Source organism: Molothrus aeneus, chromosome 6, assembly GCF_037042795.1.
Source record: "Molothrus aeneus isolate 106 chromosome 6, BPBGC_Maene_1.0, whole genome shotgun sequence".
In the NCBI taxonomy this organism is placed as follows: domain Eukaryota; kingdom Metazoa; phylum Chordata; class Aves; order Passeriformes; family Icteridae; genus Molothrus; species Molothrus aeneus.
Window position 1 is genome coordinate 55,118,366 of NC_089651.1, and position 20,136 is coordinate 55,138,501.

The window sequence follows — 20,136 nt, forward strand, 5'->3', positions numbered from 1 at the left end:
CATCCCTTGGGGTGTAAAGGCTTCAGAGCGCTGCAGCCCCCAGGAGTTTGTGGGTGTGTGCCCAGTGTGTGCTCTCTGGAGGAGCAGACTGGGAGGTGGGGACAGTGCCTCTTGTCTGCCTGCCTGCGTCATGGGGGAGTGCTGAGGGAATGCCCAGCTGATGCCACTGCCCTCCATCACCATTACCCACGAGGAACAACTGCCTGCAACACTCTGGAGCCTGTAAGTTGTGTTGGTGCTCACCTCAGAGCAAGCAGAGCACTGATGCCACCCTGCCACCCCTGTGGCTTCCTCCCCACACCCCTCCACACTGCCACGTGTCCCCCTCTTCCCACAGGGTGACCTCCGGCTCCCACCCCACCCCTGGGGAGCAGCAGGACCTGGGGCCAGGTTTTGGCAAGCCTGGCACTGCCCTGGGGAGCTTTGGCACATTCAGAGGAACAGTCACAGCACCTTGGAGGGGCAAAATATTTTATTTTTCCCAATCTGCATTATACAGAAAGGAGACTTTTGACATGTATGCACACAAGCTGCTGTGTGACCAGTAATTTTGGTGGAATCAAACAGAAACTTTGGTTACTACAGCCTGGAATAAAAGGCATTATTTACTCTATGGACTGTAGTAGTTCATAAAGGCCTCAGCAGCAATCAGGACACACTGTACTAGACAGAGCAGTGGAGACCCCACCTTGAAACACCTTCCAATGTAAATACATCAGACAGAATTTATTTGCTTCTCACAATAACTCAGCCCTTGACTCACCATGGACCAGGCCCAGCTCAACACAGCTGTGTCTGAACTTCCACAAATAGCCTGACTCCACAGGCAGAGGCTGCTCCTTCTTCAGTGGCTTTCCAAGGACCTTTCCTCCCTATCAGGAGGAGAACCAGCAAGCAGTAATTCAAAAAGCTCTTTTTTAAAAAAACTTCTTTTATTTATACACCTACTGAGATAAGCAGTGATTTAAAATCAGCCACTGGACACTATCAGACACCTCTGCTGCATTTATTTCAGCTGTTAAGTTAGAGTTTTCATATTTGCAGTTCTCTTCTAAACACACTTAGCACCTCAGTACTCCTGGAGGCATTTATAATGTGGGCATGTTGATTAAGTCAGTGAATAACATAACCCAGTGCATAATTAAATTGCCAGACTTCATTCTGTTTCATTCATGCTCTTAACAGTTTCACATGACAAACAGTCCACATCCAAACTACACTGATAAAACAAGTACTATATGTTCTAATTAGACCACTTTATTAAATCAAATTAAATCAAATTATTAAATCAAGACGTTGATTTTAAAAGCCATTCCTCAGTAAGTCTGTGCAGGCTGCACAGGCTTTCATGTAAACTGCACAAATCATGATAAAATCACAATAAAGCACTTCCAACCATTAGATTCTAAGAAGTGTTATCTGAGGGGCAAGTCCCATTCCTCCCATTTGGGTGGTAAAGAAATTCACACCACAGCAAGCCTCAGAGCAATCCCTTGTGTTAATCACCTCATCATCAAATTAAAAGAATTCAGCCTCTCTGGTCCCCCTCTAGGGGACAAAGTTTGATCTGATTTATCAACTATTGCCCATAAAACAAACAAAGAAGCATGTGTTCCAGCAGAAGCCCCCATCCTTCACCCCTCCATCACCATCACTGCTGCCCAGCATTGTGATGGGAACAAACAGGAGCACAGAACCTTACAGCTGCTGCATTGTCAGTGACTCCTTAGCAGGATTTACAGACCTGTTTGCCTATGAAATAAAGGTTTGCATGTTCAGAAATGCAAACGCCTCCTCTGCACAGGAGCCACACACCACAGAGAAAGCTGCTCCCTGAAAGCTGTGCTCGACTCAGGAACATTGTTAAGGTGTCTGTGACTATTAAGGTTTGCTGCTTTCTTCAAAAAAATATCAAAACTGACAGTGAATACACAGTGGCCACTATGTACAGACACGGTGAGAGGCTCCTGGGGCAGCTGTGCTGAGGGCTTGAGCAGCTCCTCAAAACAGTACTGTGAGAAAGGAGATCTGGACACATCCACTTAACCTTTGCATAAAAATCAACATTTGCCTCTCCAAGGCAAATCCTGGCCCCAGCGATTCCAGTTAGCCTTTTGCTAATAATGGAAATTGTGTGAAGATTTTAATTCAGATTATACTTGTAAGTTTATTTAAAGAAAAATTTGTTCTGTGAGAAGTTGAGTTGATTGAGGCAGGCAGATTTGCAGGTACAGCACCAGCAGAAAAGCATTCCTTAAAATCATGGTGCTTTACTTTTTGGGTAGTTTAGGTGCTATGTTGTTGTGGAACCACATGAAGCTGAAGATGACACCCATTGTCTTTGGGAAAGTCTCATCATAAGCAAACTTCATGGATTCTCCTAAAGGTATTTCCACAACTTCAATCAGCTCTCCTTCTTCAGGCTGGCCACCTCCTCCACTGGTTCTCATCTGGTCGTTTACTTCTGCATAAAACAAAGTCTGCCTAGAACCTGTCACTCCAACTCCAGACCTGGAAAAAAGCAGAGAGGAAACTCTGGTTTAGATAGAAAGAAGGCAACAAGGAGCTAGGAATGGAAACCTGGGTCCTTCATGTGTGAGACAGAATTATTGAGACAGAAATTGATTACAACTTTCAAGCAGAAATACCAACAGTTTTGAATACAGTTCCAAATAAAATAGATGCATCTTCAAATGTAATCTTTGGAAATATGTGATTTTGGGGTAAAATTAAAAAAGAAAAAAAATTTGTATTGGTGAACTGTTGTCCTATACACACTGAAGTCAACAGAAGTTCTTCCAGCTGACCTCAGGGAGAGCAAACTGCAGGATGACTCACAGAGATGCACAAACAACAGGAAGAAGCTCCCCAGTCTATCTGTGTGCTGTCATGCTACATTTGTTTGCTTGTTTTTACACAAATATTTAGATTTTTTACTCTTAAGAGGATTATGTCCATTCACAGCTGGAGTCCTCCACTCATGGACTCGATAGGTAAAGAAGGGAAAGGCAGTCTGAGACTCTCTCTCTATCCTTCCTGAACTTTAGCCCTGACCCAAATGGACCACTGTAAGCACGCACATGTCCAAAGTAATTCAGTCTCCCTGCTAAATTTGCTTCAGTGGATTTAGTTGAGGATATTTTAGATTATATAGTCTTTCTTCAGCTAGACTGCTTGCTGTGTATTATACTTCTTATTTGTTAATCCTCTATTTCCTTAGGACTGTTTAATTTAGGTATTATTAAATAAGGGATAAGTAGATAATCCACTCATTTAGTCCTTCCAAGAAAATATTCACATTGTAATTGCAATTTCTTCATTTCACATGATTACAAGCGACTTTTCACATTAAATCTGGATCCAAAGTTCACTGAAACTATGAATGAGGCATTAGGGCAAGATGAAAAATTAGCTTCCATATTATTACACATACAGAGGATTCTCAGATTTGTAGCAGTGTTATGATCTTAGAGTGTATATCCAGATTTACCCAACCATTAGTCAACTAAATCTTTCAGTTAATCCAGCACACATCACACCCCATAGCAGGAATTAATCATTTGTCTCTCAGTTTTCTAAGAACACTGGCAATTATTTTGTTTGAGGAATTAATAGTGACTACAGAAGTTGGTTTCTAATAGTAAGTATTGAAATTGGTTTTTTACATTAATATACACTTTTAAAAAATACTGATTAGGGGAGTGAATTAGTGAATTCTTTTCCTAAAATTACTTCTGATGCATTCTGTGACTTTGGACAAGATGTGTCACCCCTCCAGGATCATTCCTGTACATCCATGTAAAGAAACTTGACCATCTTTGGCATTTTCAGGAACCCTGAAGGTTGATATTGGACCTCTTTCATTCTGTGCTCATCACTTTATTCCAGTGTTAGGACTGGGCTTTTTGATCTGTGTTTTAACCAACTGTAAAATTTGCAATACAAAGAATGCAGTTTGCTGGTTGCCACAGGTTCCATGAAAAACACAGGACTGTGTATAATATATTTAATGTCCCATTATCTTTTTTTTTTTTATGATGAGTGTCAAGTCTGACACTTTCCTCTGGGGTGCTCCACCTGGAGAATGAAAATGATCCTAACTTGAGTATTTCCATGTACACTTGATATTATATAAAGGTTATATCAAAACCAGCAAATTTATATAAGAAGTACTGCTATAAGAACATTCTGGCTTGATTATTTACAGCATAATCTACTTCTATAGCACCTGTGACCATTTCCTTATGAAATAGCTACAGCTGTGAAATCAGTTCACTTTCCACACATCTTTTCTCTAAAGTAAAGGAAAACCAATTTCCAAGGTGCTACACTGTAAGACTCAGTTCTTGCCACCACAGCTCAAATAGCAGGACTGATTTCCATATGGTGTAATTTCTTTGTACTTATTCACATGATATTCCCTTGTTATGAACTAAATATATCAAGAGTAGCTACTACACTTAATATACTTGAAAAGATGAAAGTCCTGGACATCAAGGTCTTTCTTTTCTTATGATGCCCAAAGTTATGGTATTTCTTCACATCTATTGGCATATAATTAACCACAGAAACAAACAAGAATTTCTAACAATACATATTCAAAGGAGGACATACCCACATGGTCATTCCCTCTTACTTGATTACCTAACTTTCTCTTCTTTGGTGCAACTTTGCCACAAGATTATAGCTAAAAATTAATAAAAACTTCCAAGGGAGCTATAAGTAAAATTAAAGAATGCTGTTATTAATTCTCATTACATTCTATTCTACTCTTTCCTCCCCAAACCAGCAAATCTAATATTTCTAAGCCTACCTAGAATCCCTTCACTATTGAGATGGCGACTTTGCAGACTGTTGCAGGATGTTATTTATAAACATATTCACTGCTTTAACTTGTTGTCTAGTCTCCCTCAAGGGAGTTGACAGTTTCTCCCAATTTGATGATACTAAACTGGGAGGAGCTGTTGACTCCTTCAAGGGCAGAGAGGCCCTGCAGAGAGACCTCAATGAATTAAGAGAGAGGCAATCACCACCCATATGGAGTTTAACAAGAGCAAGCGCTGGATTCTGCCTTCAACATCCTCACAAGGTGCAGCAGAGGGACAGACAGCCATCTCTTCACTCCTGTGGCAGCAACAGGACCCGAGGAAACAGCACAAAGCTGAGTCAGGAGAGGCTTAGGTTGGATGTTAGAGAAAGTTGCTTCACCCAGAGGGTGTTTGGGCACTGGAACAGCTCCCCCACGGCAGTGGTCACAGCACCAAGGCTGACAGAGCTCAAGAAACCTCAGGACAAGGCTCTCAGGCACAGGGTGTGACCCTTGGAGTGTTCTGTGCACAGTCAGGAGCTGCCCCCAATGATCCTTGTGGGTCCCTTCCAACTCAGTATATTCCATTAGTCTCTGATTCTAAAAGACCATTTGAATTGTTTCAGAAAGAAGTTGAAAGATCTAGAAATACACTTTAATTCTTAAAAGAGGCAAATACCTTTTTTCACTTGCTGTTTCATTCTCTAAATGCTCTGGTTTACCCTGCCAGTTGATCATTCTTGCATAGATCCACATGGACTGCCCTTTACTAAATTAAATATTCTCCAGTATTGCTTACTGCTGTCTTTCACGACATTTCCAGACTGCTAATGTATCCTGCTTGTCCTTAGAAAATTGCATAAAAATCAATGCTATTCACATTTTGTCTGTCTTAGTTTACCTTTGGCTTTTATAGAAATCAGAAGTTAGGTTTGTTGTTTTGAAGCTTTTCAGGTAGAAGTAATGAAGTGATTTTCCATTTAACCTTGCAAAATGTAAATTTCAGTGACTTTGGGCACTGGAAGAGAGCAGAGAGGGAGAAAGTGGGTCTGACTGGTGAATAGGCTACAGGAAAAAATATGTTTGCAGTTGCTTTCAGGTTTATCTGTCACTGGGAATTTTCTCTGCTTTTGCACAGTGACCTGCACTTTCTGAGTATGCTGCTTAAGGAATTTTGATGTGCTTTTAATCCTATTTATACTTCTCTTTCTGCTACAATCTTCTTCTATCCCACATCTGTGACATACACTTTTTCTTACCCCAGTATTCCCCACTACAAATAAAAGACTTTTGCCATGGTCTGAAATGAGTCACCTATTAACAGATTACAGCTATATTCATTAGCTTTGCATCTGTGGAAATCACAGGGGTCAGCACACCCGAACTGCAAGTGATGAGTTTCAGCCTGGGAAAGCCACCTTCCTGATAAAGGTGCCTTCCTGGGACAAGAGAGGCTTGGCTGGGGGAGGCTGGGCAGGTCTGAACCCAGCACCAGCCCATGGTGAGACTTCAGGCTTCAGTGTCAGTCCAGGGTTTAGCAGCAAACCCAGCAGGTCATGGCTCACACTGACCCAGACCTGCTAAGCCTGGCTTGACCTCAGCTGGCTGCTCCAGCTGTATTCTGATGTGTCTGCACAGGACTTGGCTCCTGTGCCACTGTGGGACAAAGGCAAATGATCTACACAAAACACAGCTCGGTTTTCCTTGCCTCTTCATCCTGAGGATTGGTTTCCTCTGAGGAGCTGATGGTCATTCCAATCAACAGCTACAGGGCTCACAAATATCCTTGTCAAGTCATTATGGCTTAAGCTCACAAGCACTGTAATTTCAACAGAGAGATTTTAAACCCCAAAACTCTATTGGCACTGAACTTTCTGCATTGCTTCAGACAGTTAGAAACCTCCATTACCTTTGACAACAGCAAGTCTAGGAATGTAAGCATGTCAAAGTAAGGATACCAAAGTCGTATGGTTTTTATCACAATAGTAACTTATATATAAGTTTAACACATCAAAACAAGATTGTGTGCTGCCTTCCCATATTTCATTTTGAATAAAACACTCAAACAGTGAGATTAAATCTTGCTATGGCTTTTAAAGCCCTGGGTAACACACTTTTAGGCAATGCCACACCAGAGGAGGACCTTCTGCAGAATGACTGTGAAGCACTTCTCCCCTCCTGCCCAGGGTGGGACAGGCTGGCAGCACGAGGCTGTAATCACAGCATTTCCATCCTCCTCAGAGCAGGGGAAACACAGGAGGCAGATTGTCACTCCAATCTGTTTTTTGAAACACAGCAATATCAACTACTACAAAGCCTTTGTTTAACTGCCCCCTTTTATCAAATGCACGAGGAAATAAACAGTGCTCAAAATCGAGCTCACAAAATGGGACTTTTCACTTGTCCCAAGTTCATGAGCATAAAGATACAGTACATACATTTTTTATCAGAAGTGGAAAACAGTATCTTATGGCTTAAAAAAAAAAGGTTTAGTAGTGTCTGAAGCCACAAGTGAGATGGAGTCTACCAACAGTCCATGAGGTTTTTTCTTCACAGTGAGTACGCTCACATGTGCACGTCCACACACAAACATGTTGCTAATCAGGGCCAAAATTCAAAGCTTTGGTTCAGATTAGCTTTGCCTTTTTCTCATGTCTGGGTGCTCGCCTATGCCAACCACTTGTCTCATTCATGAGTATCATGTTTGTAAATATTATATTTTTAATTTGAAGAAACAAACATGTATGAGAATATAAACAGTATTTTATACTCTTCTCTGCTGCAAGATGGGGAACAAATAAATTGATTTAACCTTGTGAAGACTTATGACTTTAGTTCAGATTTCTGACAGACAGCAATTAAAAGCTAAATTTCTTGTAATGTGTTAATATTAAACAAATACAAAATCTATACACAATCAACATTCTTATCAACACAGAAATATATCTTTTTTTTTTTGTTTTAATCTTACACAGTTAATGTCCAAATTCCTGAAAGCAGTATATCCTTTTCTAAGACATAAGCCATCTGGATGCAAAATTTGGGTATAGAGTGAATACATAATTCATGTTTACAAATAAATGTGACACAAATCTCTGTTATTTATGCTTAAATCAAGATCCACTTAGGCATGCAACATGTAAACTGATGATCAGTGACATGCAGCTCCTATTGTCACTTCTCAGGACCTTTGTACAGTTCTGACATTATGAGCGGCAGGTGCAGGAAAAAAGCACAGAGGTAATTAACATAAAATTATATTACATTATGCCATCACCCAACAGGTGTACTAGCAGGTGATCTTTCTAATTATAATGCACTCTTAAGATTTTCAAGGCTATTATTCTTTCTACATAAAAACCTGTGAATACAAACCATTTTTACCTCATTGCACAGAGGCTAAAAGCCATGGCACAGTAATTGGAACATCTAATATTAATTCTCTGAATGCTCTTCTTGTACACTTTGGGAAAAGAAATCAAATGTAGGAAGATTAAAGTAAGTACCTATTTTAATATAGTCAGTCCTTTAAACTAATCCATCTGATTTCTTTACAGTGGGGCTGAGAACCTACAGCTTCTATTGTATCCAGGTCAGAGCCAAGAGTTTTTACAGCCTCTGGGAGAAAATAAAGATGTAATGAAGGGAAAAGGAAGTTGAACTAGCAGCTCTGGTTCAACTCTACCCTGATGTTCTGAGGTGTTATTGAAGTCCAATTAATTTTATAAATATTCTTCAGGACAACCAACATTTTCAAGAACTAAAAGAAAATACTTTGCAATAGTAACAATGACATCAATGACAACAACAACAACTTATTTCCCTGTCCCTGTCTTGTAAGAAAACATGTCTCAAGGCAGATAGCTGGAAGTACCTCAGCCTAAGAAATTAACTCCCAGCACATGGGATTCAATAAGAAAACTGCTGGGATACCATGACAGAAAGAAAAACTGTTGTATCTGGTATATGAGTAAATCCAAAGTAAGACATTCACTTACAAAAATTTGCATTTGTGGAAAAAACCCCAAACATTAAGGGAAGCTCACAGATTTCTTTTAGAGCTTCTAAAAATGTTGAATTTAACTACAACCTTCAACCTTCATGAACCCTCAGTTCATTATACCACAATAGGATTAGCTTCATTTTGTTATTTTATTATTGAACCAGGTAATTCCTTTACACCCCTCACATCAACCAGCTATGCTATTTTTGACTGATGCCATACATGCAACTGACAAGAACTCAGGACATCAGCAGCCACCAAAACTTCCTGAAGTCTCCAAAATTGAATTAGCTGCTGCCATAATTTAAACCAACCTTTTTGCAATACCAAAATGAAGTTACTGAATGCCAAGCACAAAAGTAGAAATTTGTGGAGTGATGATACCAAACTCACCACACAGGCTGCAAACAATGCAGATTCTTTCCAGAATGATCCCTCCTCTGTCTACACAGCAACATGAACCATCTGCATTTCAATTCACCTCCTGTCTGGCAATTTTCTATAATAGGAACAGATATTTCTGATTTTCAAAGTGTGATTCCTCTGTCCTCCTCCAGTCAAGTTCCTCTAAATATGTTTGTGTTTCTTGTTATCTGCCCCCAGCCCAGCCTCCCTCACTCACCCACACCATACTGTCCTCCTGCTGCTGGAACAATTTGTTCCAAAGACTCTTACTGAAATGGCCTCAATTCCCCAACTCCTGGCTTCTTTCCTGATTCCTCATTGACTCCACAGCTCCTCTGTGGATCATTCAAGGTAATTAAGTCTGAGATCTGCTTAATTCACTGACTTCTATGTGATGAGTATTAAGTCACTGGAGCTTTGACAGAGCTTAATCAGGGGTCCAGTGGGTTACCTGCATGTGTATGAATTACCTGTGGCAGTACTGGGCTCACACTTTCCAGCTTAGCTGAGAAGCACTAAAAAAAAGTCCCCCAAAACCACTGCTACAGGCCCTGATAATAAATGAGGAAAATCCCTGCTATCTTCAGATTACCCCTAACCTATACAGTTATAGAACAGAGAACAGAGCAAAATTGAATACAGTCTAAGTACTTTCCTCATTTCCTTACAGAGAATTCTCCTCTACCATAATGAATGTACTTTCCCCAGGTCCATTCAGCTCTCTGCCTATGATTTTTCTCTGCATTGTTCCTTCATCTCTTCTTCCTCTTTTTCCACTCAAGGTTTTCATTTTCAATTCTTCCCCATAGTCTAAGTTCTCCCTGTGGATTGTCCATGCTCCATCTTTCTTAATCCATTAGGCACAGAAATGTACTGACCTCCCTAGCCAAAACTATTTCTCCCTTTACATTTGATGTGTCTTTGGCTTATCATGCCTTTCTGTCAGGTCTAACTCAAATCCTGCTTTTATTCCAGGCAGACAATTTCCTTCTGATGACTATGACTCCAGCAAGGGGTGTCATTAGGAATACAACGCCCTGCTTTCAGATCAAAGGCTGTGATGACACAGAATATGGACAGGAGGTGAATGACAATACAGAATCCTGGAATATTCTGAGCTGGAAGGGACCCACAAGGATCATCAGGTTCAACTCCTAGGCTTGAGACAGGGAAGGCATTGGGGAAGATAAATTACATCAATAATGTAATGCCTCTGCAAAAAAGGCAAACAACAAACTCCTGTGTACAAAGAATGATCTATGAGACTAGGAGAGATAATGCTTCCACTCTATACTGGAAAGCTCCCACTAAAGAACTGCGCTACACTTTGGGCACTAAATTTTTAAGAAATGTGCAGACCAGATGGAGAGAAGGCAGAGGACAGCAGAAGGAATGATCAGATATCTAGAAAATATGATCTGAAGAGAGAGACTAAATCAACTAAATTAGTTTTGCACAGGCAAAAATGAAATAAAGGGAACATGCTTTAACAAGGAGGTGGAAGGGGCAGAAGTACTTCATGTCCACTGGGGACTGAGTAGTAAGTGTCAGTGCTGAAGAAAGGGAAATTTAGGCAAGACATGAAGGGAAAGTTGCTTGTGGTACAGACAGACAGGAGACTTCAGACAGAATGCCAAAACCCTCCAAGAGAGGCCATGGAATGGTCAGATCTGAGAGATGCTCATTTGTCACAACTGGTGCCAGTCCAGATGAGGCTGATCTTTGGAAGAGGAGCCATCTAGAGAGAGCCCCCCAAAACTGACCTGAGGCACTGGATCAATAAATAATGCAGAGCAGCTATTACACAGATTGCTGGGATGGGAGATAAGAGTGCAAGTGCAGGATGCATTGCAATTGTAATGGCATGCATATGCATTAATGCAGTGCTTTATGCCTCTGCTTTGTATTGACAGTCACAGCATGAAACAGCAGCAAAAACCACTTGGAAAAACCTGCTGCACTTAGAAAAAGCTCAGGAATTCTTATATGTAGTGTAGCCATTACAGAAAAAATGTCCTTAGGAGACCATAAATGAACTGATTACTTCCTTTCTTTGCATCAAATCCTCAAGGATCAGAAAGATGCCAGTCCTTGGCTGGAGGAAAACAGGATATTCCTAATAAGAATACCAAAATATTTGGAACAAAATCCTAAAACTAGAGCATGGGAAATCACACAAAAAAAACCTGTGAAATATCATCTTTGAGGCTTCAAACTTTCATATTAATTTAAAAAGGTAAAAATTATACAGGCTCTTCTGACTTCAGTATGGATCTCCATGGGCAGAAAGCTGTGTCCACATGGACAATGGAGGATTATGAGCTCTTTGCAAAGGTCTCAACAAAGAAAACCCCAGTTGTATACACTCTTCACAAGTCAGTGCAATTAAAAAAAAATAAAAAACCAAAAGCAACTGAATGAACAACCACCTGTAACATATAAAGATATTTATCAATACCAAAACACAGAGAGTTTTGTGCAGATATAAATCATTAATATTGAGTCAAACTTCTGCACTAAATCTCCAACCTTCTACAGGAATTGTATTCTACTTTTCCTCCTTTGCATTTGTATGCACATACATACATACACATACATATGTATATATATCTGCATGCAGCAGCCTGTCAGTGTCACCCAACCTATGAAATTCTATAGACAGCTTTTGCTCATAAATCTGGAAGACACTTTTTCTTTCAGTAGAACAAACCCTTAATCTGGTTTCAATGAGTTGTAAAAGACAGCTCCTGTGATTCACCCCCTCCCCTCAACAGAAGCACTGCTTGTTAATCCAGCAGGAAATAACATTTGCCAGGATTGACAGCTGTGGATTTGTATTCAATTCCCAAATTAAAAACCAATGACAGTGCCTAGTTCAATGGAGTTGTCAAGTAAAATAAAGAAAGTAAAAAACCTGCTGCTTTCTCTGTAAAATACAAACATACATACATTTTGGATAACAATACTAAAAGCTGGGAATGAGATATAATAGGATTAAAGCTGTGTGCAAAGTTTCTCTTTGTTTTTTTGTTCACCAACACCTCACATTTTGCATTTTTCCACTTACATATTAATTTTTCCCTTTATTCCTAATAAATGTTTTAAAACATGTTAAAAACTATTTCAGTAACTATTTGTAACCCTGCAAAAATAAAATGTAATAATTTTGACAGTCAGATCTGCAAAATCTTCACATATAACAATAATTATTGTCCGATTCAAAGAAGCTTTAATTACAGACCAAATATTACGAAGAGATCTAATGCCACAGGTTCTCATGCTTCTGCAAAATCATGTTAAAGGTTTATCAGAGAGCATCTTGGGCAGTTTCTATTGTTAATCTGAAATATTATAAAATACCCAGTATAGTAAAGATGGGCTGTTTTCTAGTGCTGTAACAAACTCTGAAGAGCCCAATGCAACTTCTTCCTCTTCTAACAGTCTTTGGAATAAGTCACAATGGTATGATTCTTCCTGGGAATTCAATCCCATAATTATCATATTGATTATATATTTCTAATTCCTTATATTTCTGTAAACACTCCTCTCACTTGCAAAAAATTACACCTTTCTTGTACCTTCAGATGTCCACGTTCCTCCAACACTCTGCTTAAACAAGGCAAGAGGGAACACTCAGGCCACTTCAGCAGTCTGTGACACAATGGAATGCTAAATGTTGTAACTTGCTGCTATTTACCTGTAAGAAGTGATCCTCCTGAGGTCTGCAATGGAAACTCGATAGCCACACTCTTCCAAAACTTCCTCACAAGCAATTTCTTCTAAAGAAAGGCCTGGCTTGTCCACAATGCCAGCACAGAGTTCATAGGTCACTCCAACCACAGCAGGTAAGGGATTTTCCAGGGAAGGGAAGCTCTCCTTGTCCTGATTCTCAAAGACCTGAGGCTGATGCCTTTCTATTTCACACATGTAAACAGCTTAAAAAACCCCAAAAGAGAAAAGAAAAATAAACAAGGGGCAGTGAGTTAGTCTCTTTATATTAAATATAAAAAAGGGTTGCAAACAAATTTTGCCTGGAAATTAACAACCATGAGAGTACTTGAGAGTAACAAGGAATTCAGCTGTGTTATCTGCTAAAATAATGACACACAAAACTGGAATTTTAAAGAACAAAGGTCCGCTTGCCCTGTCCGTAAAATTATTTTTTAAACTCTTATTTGTACTTACATCATCTGAAATGAATTCATGCACACCTTAAAATAAATAAAAATTTAAAAAGGAATCGAGTTCATCCAAGAAGTCAAAGTGCCAGAAGCACCATACAGCTCCCATTTGTTGGGCAATGCAGATATTGGGATTTAATTTAAACTATGAAGTTATCTTGCAGGAAAGTTGGGTTGCACATAAAGTACCATGTGCACAATGATGAGTCTTTCAGCCTGTCAACTCAGCTGTTATTTAGAAAGGGTATGAAAAGCATGTATGTTTGTTTGAAAAAATAAAAATCCTCTTTTGAACATACAGTTCCTTGCAGAGATTCCTGTGTGGAGTCTGAAAAGGACTTCTTGAACTAATCTACAAACAGCTGCCACTGTAATGCACTCCTAAAGAAAGTGCAAATGTCAGATTTTAGTCCTTATTTAAGCAAAACCTCTCACTGATGTCAACAGAAATTTTGCTGAGTGAAAGTTGCAGGACTGGATGTCAACACACAAAGAATCCCTACTGACAGACAACTCCAGATCATTGCAACTTTAATACACAGGCATAATTCCACTTGTTTTTTCCTTGAAATTTCCTTATGTCTATCCCCTTGCTTTTCATGAAAGGTTTCCAAGAGAGTGTTATAAACCACCCTGAATAAAACTATTTTAAACTTTGAACCAATTTTTATTCCATTAAAATATTTTACATGCATATTTCACATACACATAACACGGTTTTCAGATTAGTGTCTCTTTTCTTTCCCCTTCTAAATCTTGCAGAATTGATAAATAACAACTCAGGTTTAATAGGCAACTTTTTGTCCTTCCAGGTACTGTAGCTTGGTATTTCTTAAAAAAAGGTCTCTGGAGAAATGTTGTTGCATAACCATGAAGTACCACAGTGACTTCTTAAGCACTTGGTCTCTGAGGCAGAGTCTACACCCCAGCAATTCGTGCCTGGGCTCTTTCTGCAGTGCTCATTTTGACACCTCAGAAGTGCAGAATAGCAAGATCTGCACTTGAAAGGGAGATGTCCAGATCAGTCCAATATCCCAAATCTAATCTTTCTCCAGAAGCTAAAACTTTCAAAGCTGCTAGTTTTAGGTATATCCAAGTCTTTGAGATTCAAACAGGTACAGATCAGAGTTTCCATTTCTTACTTGAGAGACATGAGTTAGAGCTTAGGTTTTTTTTTTAAGTGTAGCATGAAGCCAGAAAAAAAAATATTCCCTGCCAGCTTTAAGGGACAGCTCCTTGAAGGGTGTCTATTGTCATTATTCCAAAAACTTCTAAAAGCTAGGAAGATTATAATAAATGACAGCCACATCCATGATTTCTCTGAGACAAGCCAAATCCTCTGAAAGTTTTATTTCTTTTTTAGTACTGACATACCCATATCAGATAATTAAAAAGGAGCAACACATGCATCCCATTAAAGGCTTTGGGCACTAAAACAGGATACAGGTAAGAGTGTGGGGTACAGACATATGAAGCTGTGATGTAAAAGTATTAAAAGTCTCCTGTATCCCTGTCATTCCATCAGGCACTTGCCATTCTCCTTCTCCCTCAGCACAACTGGGCCCCAGGTAGATCAAAACCTACATTCCCTAATTCAGCAGTCCTCTTCAGAGCAAAGTCCTGTGATATGGCCACACTTCAAGCCCAGGAACAGTTTTTCTCTGTAGATAAGGAAGAAAAGAACCAGTACCAGCCACTTCTGTAAGAGCCCAAATATTAGAGCATCCATCAAGGAGTCTGATTATGAATTTAATATCACCTGGCTTCAAAGGTTCAAATTCAATTGAACTCTCACAGATAAGCAAGGCCTAGAAAGCCAAGCTGCCTTCTAATGTCAGGGAACAGAGAATCTCCCATAGCTCTCTTGAAGGTGCAAAACTGACTGCACAAGTGATGCACTGGACGATGAAGAACTGGATGGAAAAGTGTGTGACCTACTGGCTAAGACACATTCTTCAGAGGGAAACCTGTGACCCTCCTCTTCCTCACCACAGGCTGCCATCTTGTAAATCCACAAAGAGGTTGGAAAGCAGAATCCAGAAGCCCCAGCACAGTCACCCACCCACCTGTCCCATGTCTATTGTTCCCTTGTTTTCCAATGCCTCCTTGGGCAGGAACTGCCTCTGCACCATGGCTGGGCAGTCTCCTCCATGGCCAGATGGACACGGCCATGAGCAGCAGCACGGTGAGGAACCAACCTGTGCCAGGGCAGCTTCTGGCTGCACACCAGGAAGAATGACAACAGAAAGGGTTGTCAGGCTTTGGAAAAGGCTTCCCAAGGAAGTGATGGAATCCACATCTGGACTAATTACCCTGAAGCCACTCAGCTGTAAGAAAGTTTCCACTCAGAAGGGAAACTCCAGTAGAATTGATGTTCTTACCTTCCTTTGTGTAACGTGGGACAAAGGATAGATAGTTCAACCAAATGGAGCAAATAAGATCACTGCTGTTATTAAAAGCAGCCTTTGTAGGTGACACATAGAGGGGCTTGTTTGCTGACCCTAAACAGAAGAAAACAGTAGAGACTAAGGAGCCAGTGGGGTTTGGCTGTCTGGGAAGGTGCTGGCTCCTCTCAAAACTTCTGACTGTGCTTGTGTTTCCTACCTCCTGAAAGGGAACATGGCTTATGATTCAAATCTTTGATACTGTTTATTTTAAGTCAGTGGAAAAACAAACATCACAATGCATTGAAAGGTCATTATACTCACAGTTAATAAACCAGAGCACATGTTCATAGGTCCCAACCCTAGCAACATATCATTTTATTGTATTTGAAAATGTGTGGTCAATTGCCTACCAAAATAAGCATTGACCAATACCTTTGCAAATTACTCATGGGTGAGGTACATACACAGAGATACATGCTTATCTTTCTTCTCCCTGCTCCTCCCAAATGTGTGATTTCATGATCATTCAAGATGATCTAATCCCAGAGCACACTGTTTGCCTCACTGGTTGTGTGCTTCTGCCACCTTCAAATCAGCATGAGCTCCTTCAGCTCCCTGCTCCTCAAAACCTCCTGTCTGCAGCCTTTCTGCTGTGGCTGCATAAGGGCTGCTGCTGCCAAACAGAATGGGAGGGATGAGTGCCTTTACAAGCAGCACGGACATCAGTGGGAAAAGCTGCTCCTGCCAGCAGAGCCTAGCACAGCAGCACACGTGCAGGGCCGTGCCTGCGGAGCCAGCGGCAGCTGCTCCCTCCCAGCGAGGAGGGATCGCCTTCCTGGTGGGACCCTGGTGGGAGATGGCAAGGAGAAAAGCCTCAGCCTTCGTCTTGGCTTTGTGGAACAGGCACCAGGGCAGACAATAACCATGGAATGGAGATATATAATTATAAATATAGGGATGTGAGTAAGGGCAGGCCATGGTTGTGATCACTGAAGTGCTGTGGGGTATCTGACTGACCACTGTGCCTATGGCCAGGTGTCTGAGCAGCTCCAGCCTCTGGAATGGTTTCACTCCAGGCTTTTGAGGCTGATTTGACACTTTCACAGAGATAATGCAATGACTGTGTTGCTGCTTAGTACATATATATACATGTGTGTATATATATATATGCACACTCTTCTCCCTAAGATTGCCTCAAAGAGAGCAAGAGCTGTGGGAGCCATTTATTCGCTGGCAAATAAAAGACAGTGGATTAGTGATGAACAAATAACCAAACACTTTATACAAGTCAATTAGCACTTGATGAGAAGGATGCACTCTCAATGTAACACTGCTGCACAGCACTGGAGAGGCTGTAATCACTGTCAGGAAGAAAGGGCAGTGTGACACTACCCTAGAAAGTTTTCTACAAAGTCTACCATGAGCAGTCTTGAAATGGTCTCTTAGCAACAGTCAGTGAAATACCTTGTCATTTCTTTTAATTAAAATGCAGGGAATACGCATTTTGTTTTTCACTTCCAGAAAGTATATATTGCTTTGAGTTAAAAGAACTGATACAAAACCTCAGAAAAAAATATATATTAACCTAAATGCATAATAACTGGTGAAATGAAGTTGTCCACATACTGGTGAAAAAGCATACAGTCCTGAATCTCTCTCATTTCAAATTCCCAACTATACAATGCACAATAAGACAGTACAAATAAAACAAATATTTAAGACAAAACAAAACAAAAAGGAAAATACTGTTCTTCTGGACAAGCAGGTCAAGAAGGAACTTCAAATAAAAGCAATTTCTTGCACGATCATTATAGAGCTGTTTGTAATTTCATCCAAAAAAGGACAATAACCAGCCCAAGAGCAGAATGTAAGACTACCCTGATCATTCGTTTCATCTGTAATGGAAATTTCCCTGGTTAGAAATTCTGACTGACTGAAAAGGATGGGCTATCATACAAAGAAACAGAATATAGAACAAAGATTTTATCACCACAGATGCACCAACTTTTAACTGCTAAACCCTTAAAAGCTTGCTTCACTAGAGAGCAAAAGTGAATGTAAAAAGGAGGATTACCTGGGCGGAACTGCTTCACCACAACAAAGCACTGCCGAGAAGTATTAAAGATCAGGATTGACACACTGAGGAGGGAGATAAAAAACACCAAAAGATCAATGCTTTATGAAGGATTAATGCAGAGCTATTAAACTTACATCTTGTGAATTTAATTTCAACTACATAAACATGTGTAAGATTTATTACTCAAGCCACAACACAGCAAGGTCCTTGTCCAAAATACATCTAGAGGGATAGATCATGCTCCCAAAGCCCATGACAATTTTGCTCAAAATTAAGTCCCTTTTGTCTCCTGGCATGCAAAAAAAGCACCAATCAATTCCTTTTTCCCAACAGGAACACCACCACCACCCCCTCTTCCAGTCTAAGAACAATGGTACTAGATAGCAAAAACTCCTTACAAATAAAAACATTTTTTCCCCTTATATCAGTCTCAAATTAGGATAGTCAAAACCTCAGGCACAGTCTAGTCTCATTCAGAGACAATGACTCCTGTAAAAGCAGAGAGCATCTCCTATCTGCAGCTACTTGCTGAGCTCAGGTTTTAAAACAGACACCATCCAAGTCCAATTTTGTACCAATTTAATCCAGTAGCTTCACCTGCTACATTTTCTGGTTCTTTGGTTGCTTGCAGCACATGCCATGGGAACATCTGATGGGCTGAGCATTTGGACATGCTCTGGATGTGTAGAGTACTGATGTTCTCTGCTTGCCTAACCCACTCCCAGGTTTTACTAGTTTAAGAAAATGCAGAAAAAAGTTTTACTCCTTAGTTGGTAGCCCACTGCCACCTGAAAAAACAAGTGTATATTTTGCTCATTACCATGGCAGCATTCTCTCATTTGTTCTGCCTCACTGTATGCAATCGAGACGTTAATTCATTATTCTGTGAATTCTACAATGGATTAGACTCACAATGGCATATTTGCAGGGCTGAGTCAAACTTTCAACTTGCCTTGTAAAAGAGCTGTATATTTATTTTCACTATTTGATTTAATAATGAAGTCTCAAGCTGCCAAAGAAAATGCTATCTGATGATTATTAAAAACAATGTTAATGCTTATTATAATAATATATAAAAACCAAAACAGAAGGGAGAAGTCCAGATGTTAGTATTTATATTCATGCTTGCTATTCTCAAAGACCTGTACTGCATATTGATGGCTTCCTGCCCTGGGAGATGCCATTTGCAGGCAATTTTAAAGCAAAGGTTTTAGCCTTCAGAGAGGCTGGAGGAGAACATTCACTCTGTTTCCTGGCACTAGGGTTCTTTCTGGAATATCTGGGAGTTTGTGCTGGAAGAAATGAAGTAAAACCACAGACCATAATATTTTTAAGGTTACTTAAATATTATTCTTTTATTATTTGATTTTTTTTTCCCCTTTCATGACTGATCCTCTCCCCAAAGCAGTACTGTCTGAGGGCAGACACTGCTCTAAATAAAAGGGGAAAAGGAATTACTGCCACTGAACCTTTGTTGTTTTGTCCACAGGCACTGCCTGATAGTGGAGAGAGCAGCAGCCTAAAGCTGCTGATGAAGAGTGGAAGCTTCCTGAAGCAGATGGTTGCCCTTTACCTTTCTTTACATCCACCACCCCAGGCCCAATCTTTCCTTTGGCTTGCCTTCTTCAGCACGTCTCATTAAATAACTCATACCAACTCATTAAAAATGGCTCAGCTATTAGACATTATTTTTTCCTAGGAGTCAATCACTTGAGATTTTTATGGAACAGATGGGAAAATTAAAAACAATCTGTCAGAATTAAGGAACAAGATCAAATTAGCTGGAAAGGAGTAGCAGCAAGTTATTACAATTGTCTGCTTCTCACACCATCTTGAGATGAGAGGGTACAGAAATGGCACAAATCTGTAGAACTTTCTATTTAATTACTTCTAATTTTCTGAGAGACTGACAAACAATTTTGAACAGAAATTTACATCTTTTAAAAAACCACAGCACACAAGCTCTATTATTTCCTGTCAGAGTTGGAGAGTCATGGAAGAGAAAGTTCAGAATTATACCTTCTTAGAAGGGGGGTAACACTAGGAATGCCATTTGCTGTCTCATTGTTCACAAGAAACAACAGAACATGAAATAATTCCACAGGTCACCAGGTCTGTAACTTCTGAAAAACCCACTGAAGGCTGCATTCAGGACAGTTATCTGAGTATTACACAAAGTTAGAGCAAGACAATTCAACTGAGCTGAGTGGAGGAGCCTCACTCCCATTTTCAATGGGTTTCCTTATAATGACCCAAAATGTGGGTTCACATGATTG

General features: G+C 40.1%; 1 protein-coding gene across 1 annotated transcript in view; it reads right to left on the bottom strand.

The window, feature by feature from the left end:
* Positions 1–454: 454 nt before the first annotated feature.
* NUDT14 (nudix hydrolase 14) overlaps positions 455–20,136 on the bottom strand; it is a 59,878-nt gene continuing 40,196 nt past the window's right edge. Inside the window, exons 3-5 of the mRNA XM_066552676.1 lie at positions 17,858–17,922; positions 12,913–13,150; positions 455–2,511 (exon numbers count right to left, since the gene is read on the bottom strand). Coding sequence (XP_066408773.1) covers positions 2,271–2,511; positions 12,913–13,150; positions 17,858–17,922 — 544 coding nt within the window. The 3' untranslated portion in view covers positions 455–2,270. The remainder of the gene's footprint in view (positions 2,512–12,912; positions 13,151–17,857; positions 17,923–20,136) is intronic.